Source organism: Salvia splendens, chromosome 10 (assembly GCF_004379255.2).
Source record: "Salvia splendens isolate huo1 chromosome 10, SspV2, whole genome shotgun sequence".
In the NCBI taxonomy this organism is placed as follows: domain Eukaryota; kingdom Viridiplantae; phylum Streptophyta; class Magnoliopsida; order Lamiales; family Lamiaceae; genus Salvia; species Salvia splendens.
The window spans coordinates 19,868,947-19,894,461 of NC_056041.1; the positions used below are offsets into that span (position 1 = coordinate 19,868,947).

The 25,515-nt window shown below is 37.6% G+C and overlaps 2 protein-coding genes and 2 pseudogenes across 2 annotated transcripts; 3 read left to right on the forward strand and 1 right to left on the reverse strand.

Moving 5' to 3' along the window:
• The first annotated feature begins 1,992 nt into the window (after positions 1 to 1,992).
• Positions 1,993 to 3,591, forward strand: LOC121750439 (F-box/kelch-repeat protein At5g26960). The gene has a single exon (XM_042144976.1). The coding sequence runs from the start codon at positions 2,169 to 2,171 to the stop codon at positions 3,375 to 3,377; it is 1,209 nt and encodes a 402-aa protein (XP_042000910.1). The 5' UTR covers positions 1,993 to 2,168; the 3' UTR covers positions 3,378 to 3,591.
• Positions 3,592 to 5,348: 1,757 nt separating this feature from the next.
• On the reverse strand, positions 5,349 to 10,350 carry LOC121750671 (annotated as a pseudogene).
• A 2,897-nt stretch (positions 10,351 to 13,247) lies between these two features.
• LOC121753230 (translation initiation factor eIF-2B subunit gamma-like) lies at positions 13,248 to 18,119 on the forward strand. The gene is made up of 14 exons (XM_042148441.1): positions 13,248 to 13,451; positions 13,623 to 13,753; positions 13,841 to 13,936; positions 14,036 to 14,113; positions 15,458 to 15,538; positions 15,615 to 15,834; positions 15,917 to 15,975; positions 16,439 to 16,488; positions 16,584 to 16,671; positions 16,759 to 17,016; positions 17,109 to 17,201; positions 17,358 to 17,462; positions 17,599 to 17,715; positions 17,803 to 18,119. The coding sequence occupies exons 2-14, from the start codon at positions 13,688 to 13,690 to the stop codon at positions 17,875 to 17,877; spliced, it is 1,386 nt and encodes a 461-aa protein (XP_042004375.1). The 5' UTR covers positions 13,248 to 13,451; positions 13,623 to 13,687; the 3' UTR covers positions 17,878 to 18,119.
• A 262-nt stretch (positions 18,120 to 18,381) lies between these two features.
• On the forward strand, positions 18,382 to 19,579 carry LOC121750524 (annotated as a pseudogene).
• Positions 19,580 to 25,515: the final 5,936 nt, after the last annotated feature.

Genomic DNA, 25,515 nt, shown 5'->3' on the forward strand with positions numbered 1-25,515 from the left:
CACCTCGGCGTGGGGGAGACCTCGCGGTTGAGCTTCCGGCTTCATCCTCGTCGTAAAAGCTAGCTGCCCTCTGTCCTTCGTCGGCTATAATCATGTTGTGTAAGATAATACACGTGTACATGATGTCGGCGATATTTTTCACGTACCACAGCCGAGACGAGGCATTCACAATGTTGAATCGGGCTTAAAGGACCCCAAAAGCTCTTTCGACGTCTTTACGAGCGTACTTTTGACGCTGCGCAAAAAGAACCCGTCTCGGGTCATGCGGGTTGCTGAGCGTCTTCACGAAAGTCGATCGCCTTGGGTAGATACCATCGGCGAGATAGTAACTCATGTGGTATGTATTTCCGTTGATGGTGTAGTCGATCGTCGGTGCTACACCATTCAACACATCATTGAAGAGTGGTGAAGAATAGAGCAAGTTCAAGTCGTTGTTGGATCCGGCAACACCGAAATATGCATGCCAAATCCATAGGCGGTAGTCGGCGACCGCTTCAAGGATAAGTGTTGGGCCCCTCCAAGTAGTCGGGCAATTCTTCCACCTCCAATGCATGCACTCAATGCTACCAAGCATACCGGGAAAACCATGGACTGTTTCGTGAAGACGAAGCAACCGTTGGCAATCATCGGTGGTGGGTGCCCAAAGGAATTCATCCCCGAAAGTTGAACGAACGCCCTCGCAAAAAATTTTAAGGCAAAGGATTCCAGTAGACTCATCGACATGCAAATACTCGTCGAAGAGGTCAGCCGTTTGCCCAGTAGCAAGTTATCGAATGGTACACGTACACTTCTGCAACGCCGAGAGACTTTGCCGACCGACTGCGTCTGTACTTGTTTGAAAATATTCAACACGGGCGGACAATGTGTTGACAATACGCATAAACAAGCGTTTTGACATGCGAAAACGGCGCCGAAAGTAATCTTCCGGAAATTGCGGCTGGTCGGAAAAATAGTCGGCAACGAGCCTTTCGTTGGCTCCCTCCCGGTCACGATGGATATATCGGCGAGTTGATCTAGTTGGTTGAGGAGGAGGGGTGGGGGTATTCGCTGCGACATAGGTTTCATAGGCGGCACGATGTTGTTTATAGTATTCTTATTCTTCGCGCTCCGCTTCCGCAATGAGATGGATGAAATCCATTGGAGGGTTTGAGTGAGAGAGGAAGATGTAAATGTAAGTTGTATGAAAAAATATGAATGAGAGATGATTTGATGTGAAAAATGGATGATGAATGTGTGTATTTATAGATGATTTCAGGGATAATAAAAATTTTAAAAAATCTAGAAAAATGGTAAAAAAACGGCCAAATTTTTGGGATTATGAAAATATTTTTTTTATTTTTGGTATTATTTTCGATTTTTAAAAAAATTGAATTTCCAATGGAAATGCCGTTGGCCAATCAGAACGCGTCACGTCAGCTGCTCGCTGGCACGGACGTGCTCGATGCATCGAGCAGCGCCGCGCCTGCGGCAAGAGCGCAGCGGCGGACAGCGTCCTACTCACCGCTGCGGATGCTCTAAATGATAGCGACTACATTAATATAAGACCAGTAATGACCAATTAAACGATTCGGTTGATAGAGAAATTGGTGGTCACTATCCATACATTTTGAGTCATATTTTATTCTTATACAATTGTCATACTCTTACAAACTCATATTTTATTCTTATACAATTGTCATACTCTTACAATCTACGTAATTCATCAGTTGCACTTATTATATCCTGCTAATTAAAGATTGAATCCTTTGCTTTATTAACATTTCGAGTGGATTCGTTCAGAATCCAATCGGAATTCTTAAAATATTTTATAATTCCGTACTTACACAAAACAAATAAAAATATAAATTGCAGTAGTTTTATAGGGGCTTGGGAAATGAGCATGAGGTCCCCAGTCTCATACGAAATCGAGATGTGTGGATTGGGTGGATTCCTAATTCCAAATCCCAAATCCCAAATCCCAATCCTGTTCCATTTAATATCCACAATCCAAATAAAATTTGAGTAACATTAAATCACCGATATTAAAATGCATAATTAGTTAAATACCATTACATTTGTCTATAACTTTAGAAACCATTATCATTAGCATAGCACCCTTGTGAATTTGAGTGTGACTGACTAAGATCCATTCATTTATCACACTATCTCACCACACCACCGCCGCTTACATGTCAGCAGCATCCACCTCCGATTCATGCTCCTCCCGGCACTTCTCATGGCTGATGAAATCCTGCTTCCCTCACCCCCACCACCCCTCCGCCTTCTCCCCCACCACCATCCCCGCCGCCGACACCTCAACCACTATCTCCTCCCTCCCCGACGACCTCCTCTTGGAGTGCCTCTGCCGCGTCCCTCACTCGACTCTCCCCTCCCTCCCCTCCGTCTGCCGCCGCTGGGCCCACCTCCTCAACTCCCCCTCCTTCCACCTCTTCCGCCTCCGCCACCACACCCTCCTCCACACCCTCTTCTCCATCTCCATCTCCAATTCCGCCCTCTTCGCCGCCACCCTCCGCTTCCCCGACCCCTCCTGGAGGCTCTCCTCCTTCGTCCCCTCAATCGACAACGATTTCTCCCTCTTCTCGCATTTCCGTCTGGTCTCGCTCGGCCGGAAGGTTTACATAATCGACCGCGCCGCGATGCTGCGCTGCGACACGTGGACGGGGACCATCGTGCCTAAAGCCGGAATGACCTTCCCGAGGAAGAAATTCGCCGCGGCGGCAGTCGACGGGCGGATCCTCGTCGCCGGCGGCTGCGCCAGGACGTCGGCTGTCGAAGCCTACGATCCCGACGAAAACGCGTGGCGCGTGGTGTCGCACGCGCCGCGCCGGAGGTACGGTTGCATCGGCGCTTCGGCCGACGGCGTGTTCTACGTGATCGGTGGGCTGAAGATCGGCCACGATTCGGCGGGGGCGGCGCACGTCTACGCCGGATCGATGGATCTGTACGACGCGGCGGCGGGGGGGTGGCTGAGGAGCAGATCGGTGCCCGGCGGGGGGTGCGTGGTGGCGGCGTGCGCGGCGGGAGGCGACGTGTACATTCTGACGAGCCACGCGGTGGAGCTGGCGTTCTGGAGGTTCGGCGCGTCGAGGAGGAGGGAGGGTTTCGGGGAGTGGCGCAGGATAAGGAGCCCGCCGCTGCCGGCGCAGGTTAGACTGGACAGCGCGGTGAGGTTCAGCTGCGTGGGGGTGGAGGATAGGGTGGTGCTGGTGCAGGTGGTCGGGTGCATCGATGATCTGCTGAGGAGGAGCGGGCGGGTGGAGAGGGGGCTCAAGGAGGGGCTGGTGCTAGTGTACGATTGCGGCGGGGACGAGTGGAGTAGAGCGGCGGACATGCCGCACCTGATGCGACGCGCCGCTTGCGTCTGCGTGGAGTGCTAACGTGCGCTGGTGGTGTTGCTGATTCTTTTTTGACTTTTTTGGAGTCTCGAGGCAGAGAGTGGTGTTTCGTCCGAGGGCAGTGCTGGTAATTCATATTGACCATGGTGTAAAATTTATTCTTTTTTTTTATTACTATTATTTGATTATTGATTATTTTATGTGGGGATAAACAATTCAAATTTGGACTGAGTATTATTTGAGGTCCTTTCTTCTTTGGGTCGTGTTTGTCCACTTTTTTTTTTGCTTATGAGGTAAAATTTTCATTACCTATATCATTAACATAAAGTTAATTGCATAATTTAGATATTTGGCTAGATTGAAAGGTTCGATGATATTATTTTTTTCATATATATATGTGGATCTAAGATCCAAAATTAAGAAGTACGGAGTAATTATTAAATTAAATACTAAATTATTTAGTAGTTTGTATACCAAAAAACACATAAACTTCAATAAAATACAAAAATAATGTGTTGACATTAATATTATTCTAAAAGTAACAATACAAAACATATATAGTTACAAATAAAATATACACATCAAACTAAAATAGCATACTTACACTACTTGTCGATTCACCTATTCATTGTAGAATTTTTGTAACTGTATTAGTTTGATTGAGGTTGATGGCATTAGTCCTCATTAACCTAATTATTGACTATTTTGCTTAATTAATTAGCGAATTTTGAATTTTATAATTAATTCAATTTCGAATTCATTTTTTAAGTTGAAAGAAAAAGTGAAAATTGTCTGAATTAAATTATAAAGAAGATATCAAATATTATAGTTTCACCTACACTCTAAATGACATATGTTAGTGAATACATTCAATGAATAATTTTGTTCGTCAAACCAAAAAATTAGAAAAGATAAAAATATCACAAAGTTAAAAACTCAACACATCGTTTTAAGTAATAAATTTTTTTTATCGGGTATATAATGTGATTTAGTAATAAAAATAGCCCAGACGTTGACAAAAACTTAAGAGAAGAATATACTTTAAATTGAGAAATGTGATTCACTAATCGATCGGCACTTGATTACAATTTACTCATAAAACCAAAAATGCAAACTAATGGAATTACTAGCAACTTGCTTTAATTCTTCAACCCTCTAGACTTAATTATTAGTTGCAGTATCAGTTTTGTGTTACGTTTCAATAAATAATTGATACTTGTCATTAATTGATGATGTTCATGGAAGCAATCTAATATAAAATGATTTATTTTAATACTACTAAATAACTCGAAACATAGGAAAGTTGGACTTTTTAGATTCCATCGGAAGTTAATTGCATTTGCATTTTTTACTCATTGATAAGGAATAGTTTGAAGAGATATTAAGATGGATAAGTTTGAATTTTAATATGAACGTGTGCTTGCTTTCTCGTATTTATTTACTAATCCTATATCTTGTAGCCGTCCACTAATTTCCTAGATTCCTGGTACTACTATATAAAATCACAAATATCAATAAATATTTTCCTCGTATTTTGTACTATGTTAAATCACACAAATAGCAATAAATACCAAATGGGCTGACTAGATTCAGCAATTCAAGCCTACGTCGTTCCAAAATTATAACTATAAAATCAAACCCTAACAACAATCATCGTTATTGCAATTAATAAGAAAATACCAGAAAAAGAAGGTATTTAACGGTATTAAAAGTGTCACAATCTAGTATGCTTGGCTTGGTTTTCTCGTAATCTTTATTAAGGAGAAATTAATTGCATTTGCATTTTTTACTCATTGATTGGTAATAGTAATCCTAAAATAATTTGTTGGTGAATATGGTTGGTGAAGTTGTCCACATCCACCTACATTACTATCATTACTCAACCTAAAAAAGTTGTAGCTCTATGAATGACATGCATATATATAAAGCGTCACATATAGATTTAAAAAATTGGGTCGTCCAAGTTTATATGTTTATATCATCTCATTATGCTAAAAATTCAAACCAAGAAAATGAGAAACAGTGAATCCACATTTAATACTACTATTTAACAAAATATTGGAAGATGGGAGTTATAAATAAAATTGTGATAAGCATACATATCCCCACTCCTAAGGAAATTCTGCGAATGTACGTCATGGGAGATGATATCCGCCATTTGTACCCGGAAAAAAAACATTTCCCGTGATGGGAAAGACGCGTGAGCCTCTCGCGTGCCTTGAATAAACACGCATGACGCTCTCGCGTCTTTGATTAAACACGCGTGACGCTCTTGCGTGTTTGCCTTGGATAAACACGCGAGGTCGATCTCGGCCGTCGGAGCGTGGAAATCGTCGAAATCGGCGACTCGGAGGAGGTTCTTCGACGGCTCCGATTGGTGGATCGCGACGCCGGGCTTCGATCGGATGAAATGCAGCTTGGCGAGGTAGGGATCGGAGGTGAGATCGAGCCACTGCTTGCAGACGGATTTGCACTGGACGAGGGATTTCGCGGGGAGGCGGGAGAGGATCTCGATGATGAGGTGCGACGGGAGGCTCGTGAGGAAATCGCGGCGGTTGGAGGCGGATTTCGAGGGCGAGCCGATGAACGCCATTGTTGATTGAAACACGCAAGAGGCTATCGCGTGTTTGGTTAAAACACGCGACAGGCTCACGCGTCTTTCCCATCACTGGAAATGTTTTTTTTCCGGGTACAAATGGCGGATATCATCTCCCATTACGTACATTCGTGGAATTTAGCCCCACTCCTAACCTATAGTCCTGATAAAACTTCAATTGTGCATAGAATAGGATGACTGCTTTCCACCTTCACCTTTTTCTCTTTGATTCCCATAAAGCCTGTCGTTTCTCTTCCCTGAAAACCAACACAAATAAATAAGAAAACTAAAAAAAAGCTTCTTACAAGCATTTATCACACAATTACTACTATATGGAGCACCTGTTTTTTGCAATCTCCTCTCTTGAAGGCCATTCCCTTTTCTCTCTCTTTTCCTTTACCTTCAAAGATGGTTGCTTCCCTGTCCCAACTCCGTTAGAGGATTTGCTCAATTGTTTCTTCCCTTTGACAACCTTTTCTGTCGCAATTTTGCCAGTCGATTGTTTCTTCTCGTTGACAATCTCTTCCAGGTCATTGTTTTCCATCAACTAAGGTTCCTCCACCTCCCCACCTTTAGACTGTTGAGATGCTGGCTTCATGTTACTCATTTTCTTTAGCTGCACAGTAAATCAGATACACGAAAAAAAGTGAGTCTTGGCGAAAAGAGTATTTCAACCGGGACTATATGAACAGAGTCTCAAGTATTAAGTTCTAGTTCAACTCAGTGAAACAGACATAAGGGTTCGATCCATTGAACCAAAACAAAGGATTGTCAGAATCATAAAAATTAATTATAGTAATCTCTTTATAGAATATGTAGTGAGAAGTACCCAAGACGTCCGAAATCAAGGCCACGAGGAACAAGTTTGACATCCCTCTTCTTGAGTGCATAATCGATGACTGCTTCATTCTCAAAACTACAGAAGCTGAGAAGAAGATAATAGAATGCAACAGGAGATCTAGTAGGTACTACTCAAAAAGCTACAAACCTCAGCAACCATTATGGAACATGTGGAGTAGACAATGTATCCTGGCATCCAAAAGATCTATCGCGGCAAGAATTAATTGCTGCAAGAGAAAAGGAAATAAATTATTTTTGGAGCAATTATTTTTGCATACTGAAAACAATGGCCTTTGTGGATAGTAACACCATTTTTTTCTTGGAAAAAAGGCACTCATTCCTAAGCCTTTCAGTAAAAAGCCAAAAAGTATGCACAATTATTCAGTAGAAACACATATAACATAACTTTTCACACCAACACTTTAATCTAATAGAATTAGATTCTCTTATCAGTGCAGCGGAAAAGCACAAGATTCTTACCTAAAGTTACAGATAAAACAAGAGATGCCTCAAAGTGCAGCTGATTCACCACAATGCATTAAACGAAACTAGCAGAGTATTGCTGGTAGATAGGTTTTGCTAACTAATTCATTAAACTTTAACATCTGCAATCAACTCCAGACTACATACGGGATAAAAAAGGTTAACGGATTCTTTCAGATCCAACAACCCGATTGGGCTACAATGACAGGTCATAGTGTTATATATAGTTTGAGGTTCATAAGTAATGACTGTGGAAGGAGAGGATGGTTTCATATTTAAAAATAATTTTGAATTGCGAATTCAAGCACACCTTTTGTAGATGAGCACAATTTTGTATGTCTAAAGCACTTTTTGAGGTTTTCACAGACTCGTCCTTAGATATAACCTGCAACAAGTGTAAATCACATTGATTTTCATCATACCACGTCCAAAAACAAGCTGCACGCATTCTAGAATACATTTGACTTCTTACACCAGTGCCACTGCAAGGAGCATCCTATAAAATCCTATCGACAGAGTTGCTTCCCAGGACTTTGGGCAGCTGAATTTGATGCAGAAGGGAATATTATTTTCACCTCAAGGTAATAGGGAGACAGGACGAAAAAAAAACACAGACAAACAAATGTGCATTAAAACTTTCTAAGAGAATTAGGAATAGTGAGCTAAGATTAATACCTCCCTCGCATCATAGTTAGAAACTATAGTGTTTGTTACACCCATCCGATGTATATTTGCAGTGAGGGATTTGAGTCTGGACTCCTTCATCTCATTTGCATAGATCATACCTTTCAGAAAAGATCGTGTGTCAGTCACATGTAGCATTATCAACAGGTATTACCTTAGCATATGTAATAAAAAATAGGATTCAACACTAACTTTGTAATAAAAAACATCACTTTCTTTCTTGATACAGAATCGCAATGGTAACAACGATAGCTTACCATTAATTTACAAAAAACAGATTTGGTTATAAGCTACTATAAACCTTAACATGTTCGAACATAGGATCATGGATCCTCAGTGGTTTTGATATACAGATTTTTATTGTAGAATATATTTCAGAAATAAGAAAGTTCTACAAAGTTCGGTTGAGGCATTTTTTCAGTTTTCTATACAGTGAAGATATAACAGATATAACATAAACCCACATTTTTACAACAAATCCATTTCTTGCCTATAAGAGCTGCAATGTATGTAGTTTTACCACCAGGGGCAGCCCTATAAATGCACCAATTAAGTCAGGAAGGGAAGAGCATACAGGATTAACAAACTTGTACCAAACAAACATTTTTGCTTCATGTATAAACGGGACTTATGAAAAGTTGATTATAAAATTGAAAGTGCAATGAGGGAATGAAATAAAAAGTTAACGTTAAAAATGGATTCCCCAGGAATCAAACTATAATAAATGAGAGTAAAGACCACAAAGAACATAAACAATTGCATGGTAGTTGTATGCATGACAAATACTCACGCCATGTCAACAACTCTCTCTTTCTCCTGAGGAGCAATGGCCATTAGCTTGCACCTTGAAGCTGCAAGGCAACAAACCATTAGCTTTATTGGATATGATAAGCTAAGGGTAGATAATAGAGATATGAGAATACCATATAATGACCAGCCATGTATTCTGGAGTGGCCTAGCCCCAATAGGAACTTGGGAATCATATACAACCAAACCCACCTAACAAAACAGGAGTATCAACACCTCATCATTAGTGCTTTATTGTTATGGATAAGGACTGTTCATATCCCAGCCGATTGCTCGCATACTAAAAGTAAAATCTTACTTTGGACCATTTGCTTAATGGATCAAGGTTGACTCCTCTGTTTAAAAGAACACCAGCCAAGTCCCTCCGTCGAGTCTAATATACAAAACAGAGGCGTCAACAGGAAGCCATTAGTTTGGCAGTGGAAATTATAAAAAGCACAAGACTGTTGGATTCAAAATGATAATTTACCTTTAAAGTGTTAGTACGAAGACAGATAGGCCTTGGCTTCTCAAAAGCTTCAATGAGTTCCATGAGTTCAACAACTGGAAACATCTACATAAGCATGGCAAATTGCAGTTACAAGCAATGCATCAGGAAGGACTGCCAAAACAAACCATGTCTTGAAAAGAAAAAAAAAACATTACCTCAACCAGAGCTTCGACCAAAAAATCATTGTATCCATAGTAAGATATTAAATCCTTTTTAAGTTGTTCGACATAATCTTTCCATGTAGCACCCTCTTGCCTCAAAGACTTAAAATTTTAAAGCACCCGTACAACTGAAAGTGTAACCCAAAGTTTAAACAAACTAAATGAGTATCTAAACTATCAAAATATAATAAGCTAAACATACTCTCTTTTATCCTTCTTAGAAGATTGGACAGATCCGGGGGACTATGTGCTTCTTCTTCGAGCTCCTAAGTTATTTAAGAAAAGTGTTAAAAGGACATGGTAAATTGTAAGGATTATGTTCCGTAATCTCATAAGCTGAACCTCCTCAGTTGGTAAAGAAAACTCATTAGCTTCATTTTTTATATTAAGCTCTAACTCTGCTTCTGCATCTACTTCTTCCCGAGCCTTTTCCTCATCAATTTCTCTTGCTTCCTTCTGGAAATCAGATACATCGGAATCTGAGTCCCCCTCTGCCAAAAATAAGTAAATACTATAATTTATAATACAGTGGAGAGATTATAGACTGGTCTTGATGTGCGTCCAGTCACCAACTGAAAATGTACCTTTGTTGTCACTCCCCTCTGAAAAAACAGAAGAAAGAAACTATGTGAGAAAGTTAAGAGAACTAATCATTATCCCGATAGAGGTCTAATGACAAAAGCAGTACCTTCGTCGTCACTCCCTTGGAGGATGTCATTGGCATAGACATCATCACCATCTGACAACATATCCGACTCCGAGTCCGAGTCCAATCCATGATCTTCCTCATCTGAGTTCTCAAGCATTTCATGCTCTTCGGAGCATTCAGAATCACTGATAATTTCCTCTTTCTTAGATTCTTTTTCTAGAGTAGGCAAGGACTTCTGCTTCTTCTTCGGCGGAGGATTAACTGCCCTACCACCCTTCTTCTTGTTGAGTTTTGGACCAGCCATTAAACTGCATGCATAAGCCCCAAAAAACAGTCTGGATCACCCAACACAGAAGACAATAAACAGAAATGCATGTGAGCATGTCTGGGCAACCAAGTCTTCTACCTAAAGAGTAAAGATTGTAGTATAGTGGAAACCCACTAATTTTGGATAGAATATCTGTATCTATGTATAAAAAGGGTAAGTGCAGCCATGTTTTGGCTGTTTTCGCAAGACTCTTGTGCAGTCTGTCAAACCTTCTATGTAAACTATAAAGGCCAAATGTTAGCATACTCGTCCACCGTCCACAGTGACGAAGCCAAGATTTTTTTGTCTGGGGGCCCAAAAACTGTTTATAATTGTGAGCTATTTTTTACATCGACATTAATATCCCCATAAACAACTGCAACATAAGTGGAAGGAATAGTGAAGGATGGAGATGGTAATGAAATAAATACTAGTGATAGAAACAAGAGATATATACAAATACAACAACTTTAGTAAAAATAATCCCGACATCAAAATTGCACAATGTCGTGAAAATGACTGTATTTGCATCTTATATACTATTAATAACATTTTATTATTAACGATTATAAATCGTAACATCAAATAAAGCATATAATATCATTTTTCACACATATCCATTATTCGAAAGCTTATAGTATCTTTTCGGTAGAGCTCTTCATGTTTTTCGATCAATTTATGTTTCAAATTAACCAAATATTTGTGATTTAAAAAGTAGACTAACAATGTACTTATGTTTTAAAATAATTACAACATTTATCATTCATAAAAAATTTAAAAAATAGACTAGAATAATAACTAATTACTATAGTTAAAGTATTTTTAAAAAGTAGCCACAATAAATAATAACTACTATAAATAAAGTACTAAATTAAAAAATAGACTATAAATAAAGTCTAATATTTAATAAGTGATAAAGCTTTCAAAAGTCTATACAAATGGTATATATTAAGATACAAGAGTAATTGAAATGAGCTATTTTGAGGAAATAAAATACTACTACTAAAATAAAAAGGAACAAAAACCCTGTTGTTTCCAAGATTCGAACAACTGACTTTAGGAAGGAAATGGGGAATATCTAGACGTCACCACGGTTCGGGAACCGGCGGTTCACGGTTCGGAACCACCGGTTCCGGTTCAAGAAAGGCGTGAACCTGAATCGGCCCGGCCAAGGTTCGGCGGTTCCGGTTCCTGAACCGTGAACCGCCGGAACCGGCGGTGCATAACCGGTTCCGCGCCGGTTCGTCCGGTTCATTTTATTTTTTTTTACATTGTAAATTTGTAATTCAAGTAAAATATGTAAATATATTTGCATAAATAAAATTAGAATAAAGCGATGTTCAAATGCAATTTTATTGATACAAATTACAACTTCAAAATTACAAATTACAACTTTAAAATTGTAAATTACAACTTTAAAATTGCAAATTACAACTTTAAAATTACAAATTACAACTTAAAATTTACAAATTACAACTTTAAAATTACAAATTACAACTTAAAATTTACAAATTACAACTTAAAAATTATAAATTACAAAAGACTTAAAGTCTTTATTACAATTTACAAATTACATATTCAATTAAAATTGTGAAATCGTCGATTGAAATGTATAAATAATCATATTGAACACTCGATTTTTAAATAGTCATCACATTCAATTAAAGATGTGAAACTGGCAGTTGAAATGTATAAATCCATAAACAATAATCAGTTTTAATTAAATGAATTTTTTAATAGTGTAACTGCCCAGGCTAAAATTATTTTAAAGCTTCATGGCCTGCATCTACAAAATTTGGAAGGCAACGTTTATATTATAGTAGGTTTTATTCTTAAATGACAAGATTATGACATCACAAATTATAGCTTTAAGCTTAAATGCTTATTCCATAAATACCCCTAAAACTCTAATTGTTATTCCATAAATACCCCCAAAACTCCCCTTTATATACGTATAGATAGATTCATTTCCACATTACCTTCCTCATCACGAATTCTCTGCAATAATTGTACATTTGTATGAGATCATTTTGTATCAATTATGTTAGTTCATATTTAATTTTTTCTTAATGTTAGTTTATTTTATTTTTTTGGGTTTTCTTAAGCTGCTGATTATTAATAATAGTTTGAAGCTATAACTTTGCATAGTTGTTGCCAACTTCGTCATTTCCTTAGTTTGATGCAGAGAAAACACCATGCAGAGAAAACACCTAAAGTCAACGAATTGGCCAGAGGAAGCAAAAAAGACGAAGATCATAAACTATCACATTTGTTTTCGCGCATATGCACAAATCATTAATTTGGAGATAAATGAAGAAAATAAGACAAGAGGAGACAACGGGAGATTGGAGTTTGTGTTTCATCAGTATTTATTTTTTCTTTATTTTGCTATTCTTATTATTGTAAAATTAAGATTGTTTACAAATAAATTTTTTCATGGCTTGTGAACTACTATTATTGTATTTTTCTAATGTTTATATGTGTGTTTTTTTTAAAGTTCCATCATTTTATATTTGTATGGCTACATCATTGTCCTCATTATATTTTTTAGTTGTATATTAAGTATGTAGTATGTTGTAAAAGATTATTTTTTTTTCTCTTTGCTATATAGAGATCTATAAGTATAGTAATTAATAAATATTTTCATGTTGATTTAATTTATATTTTATTAAATTTTATATTTATAATTATTTAACATATTGTTTTAAATCTTATGTAATGATGTTATATTTTATTTTATTTTATTTTATTTTATTTTATTTTATTTTATTTTATTTTATTTTATTTTATTTTATTTTATTTTATTTTATTTTATTTTATTTTATTTTATTCACAATATCTAATTAACATAATCGAAATATTTTGTGTCGTGAAAGTTAAACATTAAAATATTTGGTTTAGGTACAGAAACAAGACACCACTTCAACCGCACGCCCATTTGATCCGCCGCCGTCCCTTCTCATCCATCTTCTCCCCACGGCTAACGCCACCGCTTCCCTTCCCTCGTTTCAATTGGAGGGAATTTCCTAGTGCCGCAATTGCAGATTTTATCCAAGCTACGTGTGCACCGCTTCCCTTCTAATTTTGCAAACCTTGAGGTAAACCCTTCACTCCAATTTCTCAGATGTCATCTTTGATTCTCGGTTTTTAGATGCGCAGTTTGCGATTGAACCCTAAACCCTTACCTGTAGCTAACAAGAATTTGCTTCTATATAAGATGCTACGGAATTTTAATTTTCTGATAATCTCTCCTGCAATCGCTGGTTCAGGTCTTGGTTTCTCTCTCTAGAAACCACACCCACACACTCATTGTGTGGGGGAGATAGATAAACAGATGGATTTCCAAGTTGTTGTGTTAGCAGGCGGGTTTTCGAAGAACCTAGTGCCACTTGTTTCCAAGGTAATTTCTTTCTTTTCCATCCAATGTTTGTTTAATGGAAACAGAATTCACTTTTGTTGTTGATGAGAAATTTGGGGATATGCGCAGGAGGTGCCAAAAGCTCTTCTGCCAGTTGCAAACCAGCCAGTTATTTTGTATGTTCTGGAACTGCTTGATCAAAACGACCTCAAAAATGCTATTGTGGTGAGGATCTATTTTTCTTTTATTTAATTGCGTTTGTGTTGTATATTGTTGCTGGTATTGGATGACAGGAACTTGAATATGTGATTCTTTTCTGTTTAGGTTGTTGAAGGAGAGAGTGCGGCTCTTTTGATCAGTTCCTGGATTTCTATCAATTTTGTTGACCGATTACATGTTGAGGTGACAACCTTGAATATTGCCTATGCAATTGTAAAAACATTCCTTTTAGGGTAAAGTGTAAACATAACAATTGATTCGCTCTTGTGAAATTGAAATTAAAACTGATTTATCACAAATTGTGATACTAAAAATGAAGATAAAAAAAACACATTGTAGCTGTGGAACTGGTTTATTTGTTATTCTTTAGGTATGGTCTTGTGGTGATTGTATGAGGGTGGTGTTAACTGCTCCTAAGGTTGACAATACTGATGATATTGTAATGTTATAAGTATGGAGGCAAAACAATGGAATTGAAATTCTTGATATGATTGAATGGAAGCACCAGGAGTCTAAGACTATGTAATTTATGAGCAGGTTCTGAGTATGATGTATTTGAAATATTTTGCATGTTTTTGTTTCATTGCTGTGAAAATGGACATGAAAGAAAAGGCGTGAATTATCCGATGGCATGTGAGTATGAAGTAATGTATCAATAAAAGTAGGAATTGGATGAACTTGTAGAAGAATTCAGTTGAAATGAATAGACATGATGCAACGTGAGTGGGGATCTCAACTCTTAGCATAAACTAGGATGTCCCATTCCTTGTGTTATAAAAATTTACGGGCTTGGTGTTTGAGGCAGGATAATTGTGTTTTGGAAAGGCGGCTGGATAATTATGGAAATAATGAAAAGCTGTCAAAATTTTGAGCTCCCTGCTGATCAAATTGACGGTTGTATTATGGTGCCACTGGCCAAGGGATGCTTGATCAGCCCTCATTTTTCTTGGGAAAACCTCCAAACCTCATTTTTCTTCGGAAAACCTCCAAACAATTATTTGTTTGAAAGTTCTTTCATGCGCCAATCATCTTGATCACATGAACTGTCCAGATGTAAATAAGTTAAATATCGAAAATCCAAATTTCTGTTTCATTAACTCCTGTAAATTTTGAAACTGTACATTTTGCACCATTTATGATGATTGTGAAATGATGATAGTCTTCTGCTGATTGATTCTTCTAAAATGTGTAGGGTGCTTGAAGTGATGATATTTGTTAGTTCCAAACTATCAAACCACTCTATTTCCATTTTTTTGGTCAATATAGTAATAGTTGAAGTATTTGAATCCTTTTAAAGTATAAAGCCATGTGTTCAAAGTTTCATACACAATTACTAACCCGATTTTTTTGGTTTCTTTGTGTGTTTGTTTGTATGTTTGGTGCTCAACTATTGGCACCACTCATGTTAGCCAAGTCTAGGGGTTTATCTTATTAGTTAGCTCATAACTTTGTGTAGACTGTAGAGTCATGGTATTCAGTTGCTGCTGATTGATAGAGATCCCGATATGTGATTCTGTAATTCTGCAGGTCATTGCAGTTCCAGAGGATGTTGGTACAGCTGGTGCCCTTAGAGCTATCGATCACCGCTTGACTGCGAAAGATATCTTGGTTTGAGTTATTCTGTTACAACCTTTTTCGAGTTTCTAGAATATGTTCAGCAACCTTAACTTGTATTATTATGAAGGTTATGAGTGGTGATTTGGTAACTGAGATACCACCTGGGGCAGTGGCAGCCACACATAGACGTCATGATGCAGCAGTTACTGCAATGCTTTGTCCAGTTCCTGTTAGTGGGTTGTCAGAATCTGGGTCATCGAGTGGCAAGGACAAATCTAAGAAAACAAGCCGCTATAATATTGTAAGCCTTGATCCGACGAAGCAGTTCTTATTGCATATAGCAGCTGGTAAGATTTTCGCATGTGTGGGTTTTCTCTGGTATACAATTTATATTTTGCTGTCACTAGAAATTTGTGCTATTTGTCACAGGAGCTGAAGTTGACAAAGATGTTCGAGCTCAAAAGAGCATTCTTCGAGCAGTTGGCATGGTACACTATTATGCATCCATTAATTAGTTCAATGCATTGTTTGCATCATAAGGCTTAGGACATTCTTGGCATTCGATGTGGCACTTGCACCCAACTGTTGGGAGAGGGCAGGGTAAGTGTTTTATGTAAGACGGAGGTGTAGATGCAAGAACTGCGGACAACTATATAATTACACCGGTGTCCTCCTTTCTTTTCAAATAGGAAATTCATTTTAAGTTGATACAGAATGTTCGTAAGGCTAGTACTTAATTACTAATCAAAACTATTTTTAGTTAGGTCTTGATATTATATATGAGGGCTGAGTGGCAAGGCCCATTTCAGATGCATACAACAAGGTCTGCGTCATTGTTTAGCATGATATGTCCAGCCTAATGCAAGGAAAAAAATCTATAAGCTTATTTTCTTGTAACGTTTTTTATCCTTAACTTTTTGTCTCCTATGGTCCTTTTTTTTACTTATGCAGATGGAAATTCGTTCTGATCTAATTGATACTCACATGTATGCATTCAAGAGGTTTGAAGTTTTGCTTTATGCTTTAAGCAATTATTGCTTCTTCCTTGTAGATTACTCCTTTTATAAAGTTGTAATTCCTCGTTGTTTGAATTCAGATCTGCTCTGCAAGATGTTCTAAACCAGAAAGAAAATTTTCAAAGTCTGAGACGCGACGTATTGCCATATCTTGTTAGGTCTCAGTTGGTTAGTTTTTTCTACCTTTTCCACCATGATTATCTATGTGTGACATCAAGTCCACGTCTGAGATACATGTTCTCATTCACATTGTAGAGATCTGAATTATCATCAAATGGAGTGCAATCGGATGAAAATAGCAATGGCCAGAATGGTCCCCAGGACAGTAAAATTCTGCTATCTCAACTTCTGGCTAATTCATCTACACCAAATTTTCATGAAATCTACGCGTTGGGTCTGGCTGGGTCTGCTCCTATCAGGAAAACACATAAATGCTGTGTTTATGTTGCAAACAAGAGCAACTATTGTGCACGGATGAACTCCATTCAAGCTTTTACTGACATAAATCGAGATGTAACTTTTCATGTTTGAAACTCTTGAGCGTTATTTTCCTCCTCAAAACCCTCACTGTTTCTTATATTCTGCCTTTTGATTCATTGCCACAGGTAGTAGGAGAAGCCAGTCATTTATCAGGCTATACCTTTTCTGCCCAGAATAACATAATTCATCCATCAGCTGTACTTGGATCTAAGACAACGGTGAGTTACAGTGGACATCTTGGTTCACAAATCATTATCAATTTGGCACTAGCCTTCTATATATGTGCAAAGGATGGAAGCTGATGTATGTAGGGTGCATTTTTTTAGTTCACTCCATTTAATTATGTCCTAAGTGTGAATATAATTATGGTTTAGGTGGGACCACAATGCATGCTTGGTGAAGGTTCACAAATGGGCGACAAAAGTAGTGTGAAGAAGTCTGTAATTGGTCGCCATTGTCGGATAGGCTCAAATGTGAAGGTACTTGACAGCTTTTAATTTGCTGACAGCTGATTTTATTCTGGCAGCTCCACCTTCAAAGTATAATATTTTAATTTCCTTACTAACATATGCTGAATCTGCTTTGTGCTAACTTATTGCACACTGATTTCGATAGATTGTCAACTCTGTTGTTATGAACCATGTTTCCATTGCGGATGGTTGCTCTATTCAAGGGTCTATTATTTGCAGCAATGTACAGATCCAAGAGCGTGCCGTGTTGAAGGATTGCCAGGTAACAAACACTGTCTACGCCAATCTCTGTTCCAGTTCATGTTTTTTTATTTGCCTTCCCTTGCATAACGAGTCAGTGTTGAATCAGGTAGGAGCAGGTTTCGTAGTGAGTGCAGGGGGTGAATACAAGGGGGAAGCCTTGGCGAAGAAGGAAAAGCTGTAGTCATTCATTTAGTTTTGATAGCCCTCTCGTGTGCTGTTGCCACTGCTCCTTTTTTATGTTGCCTCAAGAGTGGGCCAATTTTGGATTTGGAATGAACTGGTAGTTGACAATTGTTGTTGATTTTTGGATTTTGATGCTGAGAGTAGTAACAGTTACAGGGATAGCATGTGAAATTGTTGGTGAAGTGCATTTGCATTTGTTGTACATTGAGAATCTTGTGCCATAAGTCTTTGCATCTCTCATTCATTGCTTCTTCAAGTTTCACTTTCACTTTCACGCTGGAGATTCTTGAAAACGATGTGAACATTGTAAAGTTCTTGATGCTTCAATTGTAGTAGTTTGTTCAATTATAATTTAGTGGTATTTTTCCAATTTTTAACGGTGAAAGGATGAAGCATAATAGGCCAACTCAAAAGAGAAAATAAGGAAGTAGGGTAGGTTAAGTGGTAGCGGATACAAAATTGACCTACTAAAAGTATCACACGTCTCTACTTAGAATCCCACCCCCCACAATTCAAATTTTCGTGAGCACGCACCACACGATTGATTGCAACGATCGTCATGGTCTTGTGCGAACACATGTCAATGCGGTGCGTTGCCTTCAATGGCAAATGTGTACGAGACTGATTGCTTCTTCGTTAGCAACGTATCGAGGAGAGCGGTAGACCTTTTACATTGTTGTGTTCATATCATACCGTCCAAAAAAGCAAAATCCAAAGAATGTGACACAGAAAAATGAAAACGGACGACACCAAGTAATCAATCTCCAAATATTGATTATTCTTTTTAGAGGAATCTTGTTGCCTCAGTTTGATGCAAATTATCCATAGCTTTTTCTTCCTCAGCGTTTCGAATAAATACATGACATGATTGCTATGAGATGCCCGTCCGCACCATTTAATTTTCACTCCTCTTTCAATTATCTCTCTCTCACACTCACACAAACAGACCATCCAATTTCATTTTCTGTAGGCGAGAAAATGGCAACAATCGGAGCGATTCGCGAGAGCGAGGTATCAGCCAACAGCCTTGAAATCGATGCTCTTGCTCGTTTCGCCCTCGACGATCACAACAAGAAGCAGGTATTTTTCTCTCTCATCGCCTCTGTTTTTCGGAGTGATTTCCATCGCATTTCTGTTCCATTTCTCTGTTTTTCGGACTATTAATCATCTCACATCAACATCTACTACTACTACTACCTCGCTCATTCTTCCCCAATTTTGAGAAATTCACACATCTAGGGTTTAGATCTGTAATTTGATTAGTACTATTTCGCAATTCAGTGAATTTATGGTTGATTTGCTTTCCTTGCTCGATTTGTTGATCGAAATCCTAATTTTTGATTGGTTTCAGAATTCTCTGCTGGAGTTCAAAAAGGTGTCGAGTGAAGGAGCAAGTAGTCGCGGGCACAATGTATTACATAACGCTGGAGGCGGCCGACGGAGGCCACAACAAGGTTTACGAGGCAAAGGTTTGGGTGAAGCCATGGATGAACTTCAAGGAAGTTCAGGAATTCAAGCACGTCGGCGACGCTTGATTTCAATCCTACTCCTACCATACTACATCTCCCTTAACTTGAATAATGTTGTAAGTTTGTTTCAACTTTGAAGGTCCACCAAATCTGTCTTATTTCGCCACTCCATCGTGATCATGAACTAGTAAATGATATAGTATTACTATTACTTCTTCTTCTCTTGATGCATGACATGATTCCTTTTCCCCCCACATTATAAATTGAGCATTTGTGTTGTGTCTCTGCATCAAAATTGAGGCCAGCTTCGAATTCATTCTGTGGATCTACCACCATGCCTCATTTATTTTGCAATGTTAGATATATCTATAATCTATTCTCAAATTAATTAATTAATCAATCGTGAAGGAAGGAAAAACTGAAAATAATCTTTGAACAATAGGGTTTGATGAATTTTATTAGCATGAATAGGCCATGGACATATGGGATAATCACATTTAAGAATCAAATAACTTAGCTTTGTTTACTTCCAGTGAGAAATTAAATGATACTATATGAAAATAAGAATATTGGTCATGTGTGAAAATATATTTTATGTTGGCATAATCCACTAAAAATGTAATGAAAATTATAATGAGCCTAAACATATCTCTTGTTCATTCAAGCATCAACAAATGTAGTGGAGATAAGTATTTTTTTTAGAATATATGATTGTCAAAAGATATAATGACTGACGAGCTAATCTTTTCGTGATAGGAAATGAACCATGAGATATTTTACTTTGATGGTAAGATAGTCATCAATGATATTTTATTTTTGAATCGCGAGTCCAAAAAGTTTGCCTACATTTTCAAGCTATGCTTTATATTTTTCGTCCAAAAAATAAAAAGAGGTAACAACAGTTTAAAGCTATAACTTTAAGCACTTTTAAAAAATGGGTATCCACTTAATTATTCATATCGTTAGGCCATCCACAACGGGTACCTTCTATCATACCTCTTGCTATTTCCCATCACGATTTTACCACAACTCCTACAATGGATCATACATCTGCCATTTAATTTAAAATTTTATTTTTTAACTACCAATTAATTTACAATAATTAAATACATAACACTATAAATAACTAAATTACTTCATTAATAAAATTAAAATTACAAGTCCTAAAAATCCAAAAAAATTAAATTCCTAGAAATTAAAATTTTAAATTCCTAAAAGTTAAGTACGACAACGACTTTAAGTCGAAATGGAGTTCAATAATAATGTCGTTGTGCACAGCACCACCATTGCCAATTCGAACACTACCAACATATCTTTCTCCATCTGCACTTCCAACTACCGGAGTTAGAGAGTTTTATTCATCTTGTTCACAGCGATAACAACCCTATCCAGAGTCGAGGCGGGTTCAGTTGGGTGCGGGTCCTCCCTCATCGTGTTTAAGTTGATGGACGCAGCTCCCCGCTCGCCAAGTAATCGCCATTGGCTGAGACTTTGGTCCTCTTCAGCGTGTCACTCCAGCCTTTACCCACTGCTAAATTTGGGATTTGTATGGAGCACTGGAGCAGTGTATAGATGTCCTAGAACATGAAAACTTTCTTTCCTCCTCATAGAAGAGATCCTCTAAATAATTTGGATAAAACTATGGTTGTTAAGCCACATCTTCCCAGTTTGCCAGCCCGTTAAGTCTCACCTGATGCGAATTTGATCATTACAAATCATGTGGCAAACTCGATCAAGGATTTACATTTGCTGCGGACGAGGTCTATGACCAAGAAAATGCAAGGAGTCCTGAGCACGCTCACCGTCGGATCAGCATTGAAGAATAAGCTCGAGTCGTGGATAATCGAAAGTCGAAAATTATGCTCGAGATCACATGGGAGCACAACAAAGTAGACTGACATAAGGTTCGCCCAAATCGGCGATTTGCCGACTAGGGAACGCCCGATCGGGCGTTTCAGACGTGTCGTGTTTTCTTTCCAGAAGGTTTGCCCGACTCGGGCGATTGGGCAATCGACTAACGCCTGATCGGGTGATTTGACTTTTTGACCAAGACTTGTTTTATTTTTCTCTTTATTTTTCCATGGAAACTTTGAACATTTTGTAAACATTCAAAAGTCTCAACATCGAGCATCCTCCTTCATCTTAGAAGATTTATCGAAATCCCTTGTGGTTACATTCAATCTTTTGTCGATGTAAGATTAAATGTTAAAGTATGTTTTACTAATTCTTGTGTTACTAGTTTAATGGAGCCACTAGGTTTTTACTTTGGTGAAAGTAGTCTTTGGATTGTCTTCATCCTATTTAAGAAAGTCCAAGGTGCCAATGTTGGAATAATTGAGTAAACAATTACATAAAGCTCTCTATGATAATTAACCAAGAACAACGAAGAAGGAGCATAAACTGTAGAGCGGAAGCATACCTTGATCCATAACGAATTAAACGGTGAAATTGCTTTGCAGCGGCTATGGATCTTCCAAACGATCAGAGACGTCCTTCACAATAGTCTACCGAGAGAATACAGAGATATTGAACGTTCTTCTGACGTCTGGGGACCATAACCCTAGTTTATATTTATATTAAATATAAACCCCTTTATTTTCTATTCGGTCCCTCATCAAATAGAAAATCCCACATGGTATCTACACTTATTTCCATAACAAATAAATACACATTAAATTAGTCATGTGGAAGCCCAAAAATTCTAACAATCTCCCACTTGGGCAACACATGACACCAAATAAATGTGTACAAACCGAATGAGCGCTCAAATATGCTATCACATAGTGTATTCCCGAACAATCTTATTATCAACCATACCGGCATAGGACTAAAGAGGCAGTCACCATATTTTTTCATGATTAAACCCATCAGTAATCACATATGCAAATATAATCAACAACGGATCAATTATGGAGTGTAGCATGAAAATTTCATGCAAGGTGATCATACATATGCCTATTTCCAACTGGTCCTCCCAAATTCTTAATAAGATCAAACCAAAACCAAATAACACAAAAAATGGACAAAACATAATACTTTATTTCTGCAGAGAATAACATGAGTTTTATAACTGCATGTTCAAAACACAATATAGAGCAATAACCAAAATTACTCCCACTGAACGGAAGTATCCTTAAACAACATAACATCCATTTGGGCTACATGCCCATGAAAGACCTAGAGTGTTAGTCCTTTAGTGAACGAATTTGCTATCAAATGCGTTCCCTTATGCTCTATAGGTATTTGTCCATTCTGAACTTTAATTTACAACCAAGAAACTATGACATAGCAGAGCTCTTGTTGTTTGGAATATAATACTGCAGGGTTATTGTCACAACATAACTTTAGTGGTCTTTCAATACCTTTAACAATATGCAGCTTAGTGACAAAATTTCACAGTCATATTCAATAACTAGATGCCCAAAACAAGTTACGAATTCTGTTATCATGGCAGAAGTAGCTACAAGTGTTTGCTCAACACTTCTCCACGAAATGGCTCCACGGCCAACAGACACACGTAACCTAAAATAGATCATTTACTGTATTGACATCTAACAAAATCAGAATCAAAATGCCTTAAGATCTCTCCAAATGATCTGATTTTCTGTATGCGAGCATGTAATGCTTAGTTCTCTATAAATATCTCATAACCCGTTTCGCTGCTTCATAATGATCCATATCGGGTTATTGAGATATTTGTCCAACATATAAACAATTTAAACCAAATTGGGTCTAATAAACACTTGAGCACACATTAGGCTCCCAATCACCGAAGCATATGGAACCTTCTGCATTTTCTAAATCTCAAGATTTATCTTAGGGCATTGAATGAGACTAGGTTGGTCTCCCTTAGTCATAGGGGCATTTCTTTACTTGCAAGTATGCATCTCAAATACTTTAGGCACTTTTCCAATATATCCCTTTCGTGACAACCGAATAATATCTCGAGAGCTATCTCGATTTATTTCGATTCCAAATACAAAAGAGGTTCTCCCAAGATCTTTCACCTCAAATTTCTTCGAGAGTGATTCTTGGTGTTGTGCAATATTCCCCACAAGAAGATGCATTTGCTCCCACTGAACTTGTGATACACACAACTATCAATAGCATTCTTTCTGAATCCAAATGAAAGAACTACTTTATAAAATTTGTGGTACCATTTACGAGAGTCTTAATTGAGGTTGTTGAGATTGACTTTAAATGACATCATCCACATGAGATTGAATGTTTACAACATTATCATCTTGAGATTCTTAATCTGCTTCTTCTTCAATGATAGTAATTGATACCTGAACATTATCAGAAGCAGTAGTAGGTGTCTATACAGACTCCTCCTCAAAAGTAATGTTCCTTAATACATTCTTTCCCCCAAACTCAACATCCTCAAAGAATACTATATATCTCGACCCAAATTAGTTCCTTTTGTGGGATCATAAAATTTAAAAAATCCCTAAATTTTTCTGGATGACCAAATGAGAATATATGCTATAGTCTTTAATGCCTCTCCCCAAAGCAAAGGTGTTAAAAAAAAGAATGACAAATCATACTCCTTCACATATCTTTAAGAGTTATATTTCGTCTTTTAGCTACACCACTCATTCTAGGCAATCCCGGCATGGTGTACTAAGGGACAATCACTCTTCCAAATAGAGGGCAAAAGGTCTTTGACATTGTTCACCTGAGCAGTCATTTCTGTAATAGTATTCGCCACCATGGGCTAGATTTGACTTTCTTAATGCCTTTGTCGAGTTGGAGCTCAACATCAGCTCTGAATATTTTGAACTTGTCTAGAACCTCGGACTTTTCATTGGTTAAATATAGGTACCCATAATGAGAATAGTCGTCTACAATTGATATAGATATTGTTGAACATTCCGAAAATGTGAAGGGAATGACCACAAATGTCTGTATATATCAATTCTAGGGCGTCTATACCTCTATCGGCACCTAATTTCTTATGTTTGGTCTGCTTTCCTTCAATACATTGAACCACAAATCAACATCTGAAAAGATAAGTGTATTCAATATACCATCTGACACAAGCCTCACAATCCTTTATTTCGAGATATGACCTACATACTTGTGCCATAAATTAACCAAATTTTCATTATTTAATTTGTTTAGTCCCTTTTGATTCAACATGTAAGGCTTCTGAATATGAAGTAACATAATTGAGCATACAAAGATTGTTATATGCACTTAAGGAAACAGTGCCCACAATATTAGAATTATTTGAAGGAGGAACTTTACTATTTCTGAATGAACAAGAGATACCAAATTTGTTCTAAGCAGAAATAGAAACCAAATTCTGTCTAAAGACAGTACAATAAAGTATCCTTCAAAACCAGAATAATTCCAGTCTTTAATAACAATCTACAATGCCCAATAGTCTATACTTCCACCGACTTGTCATATCTCGCATAGATGTATCTTTCACCATCAATTGACCTTTTGGTAGCTCAGAAAGCCTTACATTAATAACCTTATGTGAGCAGTAGCACCAAAATCTACCCACTAAATATCATTAGGGATTAAATTCAAATTAACTTCAAAACAGACCAAAACAAGAATTGTAACTTCCTTTGCATGCCATGCGTGATATTTACAATTCTTCTTTATATATCCTTGTTTACCACAAACGAAACAACTATCATTATCCTTATGTTGTTTCTTTTGTGATGAACCCTTATCCATAGCAGCATTCTCATTACACTTTTTCTTAATGCCCTTTACTTTATTTCTTGATACATTGACCAGATGTGCAACACCAAATGCACAAGCAAGTCTTTAGAATTCAAGCTTAAGTGAAGCAACGTGAGACATCTTCATAATGTGCTCCATTATGTTGCCTTTGCCTTTATACTTTATTGAGATCATACACGCTTGTCTCAGCCTTAATGTTTTTCGCAAAACGTTCCTTAATTTTGACAAGGTATACATTGGCCTGACCTCAGTAATATTCTAAAATGTAGTGCCTCGAAAGGCTTCTAGGATGCTGTACTTAATGATCATTAGACTTACGCGATTTATGCATTTTCACTTCTCATAGTTTCTCCTTGGATCAAGAGTACTATTATCCATACGAGAAATAAATTGCTCGGTCCTTAGCACGTAATCCAGATCCAAGAGTAATTAGAATATAATCTTTGCAATCCTTAAAATTTGAC